Below are 6,000 nucleotides of genomic sequence, written 5' to 3' on the forward strand. Positions count from 1 at the left end.
TCTTTGTACAATGTTCATCTTTGTAGAAAATTTGACTGTAATCAGGTGAATAGTATAATGCTAATAGAGAATATTAAAATTTTGAAATTTCTGACTGTTAGATTAGAATCTTTTTAAATAATGGTGCCAGGAGATATAATTTGCTTCTCTTTTAGCTTAACTATTATGTATTTTCATATGTAAAGGACTGGCATGTTGAAGAGCAGAAAACATATTTTATATGTACATCTACATAACACAGTAATAATATCAATAGTAGTAGGGAGAGAATATATCTATTTAATAGCCTTTGTTAGAGAGGGTCGTGGCTTTTATAATGTATTTAATAATACATAAATGAAGCATAAGTACTCATCCTAATATGTAGATATCTACCTCTTGTACCTGTACAAATATTTATAATTACAAGCCACTTATGCACTTACTTTACCCTAAAACCCTTTGAGATCCTGTGTTATTGTACTCATTTTTAAAAATAAGACATACAAATCTATTATACATTATTATTGACTATATTCCCCATGCTGTACATCTCATCCCCATGACTCGTTCATTTTGTTTGTTTATTTATTTATTGAATGTATACATTTATTTATCGTACCCATTTTACAGCTGAAAAAACTGAGCTAAAAATTGAGGATCACATAAATGGCCAAGGACACACAGCTTAGTAGAGACAGAGCAGGGATCCATCCAAAGCCAGTGCTCTCTCTCACCTCTCCACTTACTCGAAGCAGAATCCAAAATAGCATTACACTATGATATATATATTCTAATATTATATATAAATATGTTAAATAGTAAAAATATGACATATATATGTTATAGGGCGAAGCCCAACTTTTTCTCTAGAAATATATTTCTGACCTGGAATAATAAGTTTCAATATATGTAATTCATTTCACAGATAACTTTTCAGGAATCTCACCAAGGGACACAGGTGAATATTTGCCTAAGATGGAAAGCTTCTAGGAAGCACTGTTTCACTTAGTCATTATTTGCAGTATGTCAAAAACTAATTGATACAGAGTGTAACTTCCATAGCCTAATATAGCTAAGACATTTCCTACAAAGCAATTAACCATGATACAGAACTTCAAATTACACTCAGCTGCTACATGATCAAAAGATAAACAAGTGGAGGTGTCATAACTACACATTTTTGTAATGAGTCTTAACATTTTTCATGGCCTAAAAGCACAGTATGGTGAAATATTTCTGTGAGATTCCTGGGCTGGAGGTACTGTTTGTAAATATAACTGGATTCATTAAAGCCAAGCAGGCAGTTTATTAATCAGTAGGCTAGACTGGCACAGAATGTGACAGAAATTATTTATCTATGACATGTTTAATATTTTACATTAATATAAAAACCTGTTGCTTTGGCATATTATCAGATAAACTAAAGCCAGCAACAAGTATCATGAACTATTCTCCCTCAAATTAACTTTTCATCCCTAGCCATGTGACACTTATCACAAAGCCATCAAAGTACCATAGCCCTGAGAACACCTTTGGAATATGAGTCATGAAAACCATCATGGAAACCAACTGAAGAATTTGGCTTGAAGGTGTATTTCAGCCCAGCAAAGACCCACTGTACTACGCCTTCAATGGAAGTACTGAATTTAAAAACACCTGTTGGTCTTCTCTTGATTATTTGTTCACCCTCTGAATTATGTGTGTTCAAGTTTAGGTACTCTCAACTATGTGGCATCTTTTAAAGATAAAAATCTTTATAAAAAAATAAAAACTTTTAGGAATAGTAAATCTTAGCATAACCAATTCCCCACTAAATAAATTAAAATAAAGTTCACACAGAGAAATAACCATTAATGGGCATTCATATCTTCTGGGGATAATCATCAGAAAAAGAAAGAAAAAAAAAAAAAAAAAGAACACTTTTGGCAGTTCAAAATGGCAACAGTTCCTATTTTAGTTCAACTGACTTGTTACAACCAGAAATACTGCTCCATACAAACTATCCCTCACTTTATGGACAAATTACAATAAATTATTTTAAATGTAACTTTAGTATTTTCTTACATAAAGACAACCTGATGAAATTACTCTGGAGAGTAATTATTCTACATAAATGCATACCATATAAAACAGAACTTTGAAAAAGCACAATAGAAACTGTCAAGTTCCAAAACATTGTCAGGAAAAGTACTGCGTATTCACTTACATGTCAAAAGTAATGTTATATTTGATAATATTATAACTTCATTTTAATTTTAAAGGTCACTATGAATGTGATATTATCCTTAGAAGTTATTTAACAAAATTACAGATCCCATTTTCAACTAATATCATCTGAATTCCTTTTTTCTCTCTGATGAACTATTTCAGTGGAAGAAAGAAGTGGCTTGTATTCTAATTGTGAAAGATGTGAATTTGCTGGAATTACTGTAATTTGACAGTGCATGAGTATTATTGCGAACAATGAAAACATTAGTGACATCTCTAATGATTAGGTTCTACAACGACACAAACATACACCAAATTAAATAACTCCTTTCCACAAGACTATGACAATTTTATTAGGGCAACGACCTCCTGTACTCACTACAATTGCCGTTCAATCAAGTACTATCATTTTCAACCCGCAATATAACATAAAACTCACACATCCGATACATGTAGTTTTTCCCACGCCCATCAGCTGCTCTCCATGTGCACACATAGGCACAGAGTAATCTCTACTAGTCCTCTAAGAATCATGTTTAAAACTGAAACACTAGATTCAAAAGGAAAATTGAAAAGAGAAATGAATGTGTACGTCACCTATTGCTTCTTTCTGCAAGAAATCGGATATTAAAACAATGCAACAAGCACAAGAGTGTGTTCAGAGTGCTCTTGGAAAGTTCTGTGAATACGAATAAGGTGAAACTAAAGCAACATTGGTAAAACTAATCACAATCTTCTATTAACTCGAGCCATATAGACCTTGCTAGTCCTTCTGCGACGCTCAGCCTTGTTAGCTGTATAATTACAGGCTTCCCAAATTTCAACATCTAACTCCAGATGCAATCATCTTCATTCAAGCCCTAAGATCGTGTAACCCACCAATCAGTGAGGATGCCACCGAACGTTTTCCCCAAAACATTAAAAATGGATTCTGCATGTGGCAAAGAGATTTCACGGAGCTTAAAAGCATTGAGTCCATATTTGAGGATGCCCACCCCCACCTGTCACACTTCTCATAAAGCAAGCCCCCCAAATGAGGCACAGGTTCAGCCCTGTAATTCGGTATGAGTCATATCAAACACTCTTCCATGAGATTTTTAAAGTGGTACAGCTCTAAAGCCTTTTAATCCTGCAGGTGAACTACTAACAGCAAAGAGGTGAACTAAACTACCATCAGTAGCCATGGTAATTTAAAGCTGCAGATGGAAAGATGCACAATGAGATAACTCTTAGGTAGTTTCAGCACCTCCCTATTTTCACAGAAGTCGTTGCAGAAAATTCCAAGCATCTCAAATATCGGTCACCTAGTTCTTAAAAGTGAAAATATATACGTATCAGACCTGACACTATGTTTGTAACATATCCCTTTTCGAAACTAACGTTATTTGCTTGGTAACATTAGGCATGCATGCTTAAAAACACCTTTCAGAGCCAAAGCGAATCAGATCCGTTCAAGAGAAGCACGCAAGGGGAAAAAAAACATCTTGGACCCACAACCTGCCCATCTTTTTTTCCACACCCTTCCCTACCCCAACATTCGCAGGGAAACACAACTTTAGGCATTTTTATAAGTGACTGTTCGTGGTGGGAACCACACACACAGACATCCACACACCCCAAAACCCCTCAGACTCTTTTCCTACCACACAGACCAGGGAGGCTGCACCACCTCTCTAGCGACTTAATTCGGAACGTAGTGGTTGGAACCAGCTGAGCAGCAATCGACGGAAACACACTACACGCCAGAATGAGAGGAAGGTCGGCGAAAAAGAAAAGCAGCTTTGCTTTCGGCCATTAATTACCGATCACCCAAATATCGCCTAGCCACCTCCCACCCACATGCACAGCGTTCCGAACCTGGGTTTCAGGCGGCGCTTGCCGGAGCCTCGCTCTCTATTGTCAGGACGCAGAAGCCCCCGAAACCTGTGAATCGAGCTGCAAATGCTTCCTCTGAAACAGCTAAATATAGACCACAGGGGCTCTGGGTTTGGCAAGCAGCGGGAGACTGAAGAAACAGCCATGGACACATACGACCAAGTATTTCCATTTTGTTCTAGCCAAACATCGTAATGACATTGAACATACGGGCGAAAGACTGGAGGGAAGTCCTCCCCACCCCCACCCGTCTTCTCCCGTATATTAGGGACGTCATGGATGCAACGGGTATATTCGGGAGGGTGGCAGGGAGCAGTATTGTTGGTGTTGCCCTATATACGCCTCCTCCGGGAGAGATGGGCGGCGGGGAGCGGGAGCACGCGGAGAAGCCACTTGGTAACCGCTCCGAGAAAGGCACTAACCCCGGCCCCCATTCCAGGCAGAGCCGCCTTCCGAGAGGGGACCCGGCGCGACCGCGGTCCTCCCCCGGCTGGCAGGACCGCGCAGCAGCCGCCGCCGTCACCTGCCGGCCGGGAGCAGCCGAGGACCAACCCCCACCGGCGGCGAGGAGGAGGAGGAGGAGGAGGACGACGCCGAGCAGGATGCGCCTGGCCCCAGCAGCCCGGCGGAAGGCAACTCACCGAACGGCGCGGCGCCCGATTGCCTCCTCGCGAACATGCACCCGCCACCAGCGACAGCTTCTCAGTCCGGGGAAAGGCGTGCGCGCCGCCGCCCGGCTTCAGGGCAAGGTCCTGACCTTGCCCAACTGCAGCATCTTCCGCTTTTGTTGTCTGAGCGCGGCCGCGGGACAAGGGATGCCGGCCGGGAGCAGGGGCGAGCGCCGCGGGGGAGAGGCGGCTCCCGACGCCAGTGCGCGGCGCCCGGCCCGGCGGCCCCTCCGAGCGCAGCGAGCGCAGCGCCCCCTGCCCGGCTCCGCGGGCTCCGCGGGCTCCGGGCTCCTGCGGACTCCCGCCGGCTCCTCCGGGCTCCTCCCGGCTCCTCGGGGCTCCTCCGGGCTCCGGCCGCCGCCGCCGCCGCCGCCGCCGGCCGGCCGGGCTGGGAGAGCCGCCGCCGCCGCCGCGCCCGCCGCTCCGCTCGGCCGGCTGCCGCCGCGGGCGCGAGCCTGAGGCCGCCGCGGCGCCCGGCGCCGAGCGCTCCCGTGCTGCGCCCCGCGCGCGGCCCGCGCCACCTGTGCCGCCGCCGCCGCCGCGGGCGAGGCTCCTCCCGCGGCGCGCGGCAGCCTCAGCCTCCACCTATACCTCAGCGGCCGGCTCGGGCGCCCGGCTAGTGAAGCAGCGTCCGCCCCGCCGCCCGAACCTGCCCTGGGTTCCGAGCATGCCCAGTGCCGCCGCGAGAGCGCCGCGCTTCGCCGCGCGCATTCCACTTCTCCTGGTTTTCGCGGCAGCAGCGGCAGCAGCAGGAGAGAGGGGAGGAGGCCGCGGGTTGGGAGAGGGCCGAGCATCCTTGCGAACGCACGCTCCGGCCCTCAGATGGGTGGATGCTCGCGAACCAGGAGAAAGCTGGGAAGGACCCGAGGAAAGCCTGGAACCCGGGGTTAGAAAGGTGCTCATAGGGCCAGAGCCTTCATTTACGTGCAAGATGCTGACAGTTTATGGTGGTCTGGCAGATGTCAGCGTGCAAACAAAGGGCAGGGATGGAGGGGGTTCTAAGATAGCATGTGTGTGCGTTGGGGCAGGCGGCAGGCTGAATGTGACTGCTGCTGGGTGGAGATGGAGGCTCTCAAATCCTGTGGTTCTAGAGCAAAGAAGGCAGGACACCCATCTCCGGTCTTCCCCACCGCGTCTGTCCAATCTTCTGTCACTTCCAGTGCTTCGATTAAACATGCTTTTCGCGGGTGGAGAGACTTTCTCCTTAAACGAAATCCCTCTGGTTTTGAACCTGGGAGTATGTAACTTCCTGCGAGAAAGACTTTGT

The 6,000-nt window shown here is 46.0% G+C and overlaps 1 protein-coding gene across 3 annotated transcripts in view; it reads right to left on the reverse strand.

Annotated features, from left to right (window-relative positions):
• Nucleotides 1-5,052, reverse strand: part of CTNND2 (catenin delta 2) — a 938,382-nt gene extending 933,330 nt beyond the window's left edge. For 2 of the 3 annotated variants that reach the window (XM_059916116.1, XM_059916114.1), the window contains exon 1: nucleotides 4,707-5,052. In XM_059916116.1, the coding sequence (XP_059772099.1) occupies nucleotides 4,707-4,743 (37 nt within the window). In that variant the 5' untranslated portion in view covers nucleotides 4,744-5,052. The remainder of the gene's footprint in view (nucleotides 1-4,706) is intronic. The other variant, XM_059916118.1, reaches the window with a different exon arrangement.
• Between the last annotated feature and the right edge of the window lie 948 nt (nucleotides 5,053-6,000).

This window comes from Balaenoptera ricei, chromosome 3, assembly GCF_028023285.1.
Source record: "Balaenoptera ricei isolate mBalRic1 chromosome 3, mBalRic1.hap2, whole genome shotgun sequence".
Lineage (NCBI taxonomy): Eukaryota > Metazoa > Chordata > Mammalia > Artiodactyla > Balaenopteridae > Balaenoptera > Balaenoptera ricei.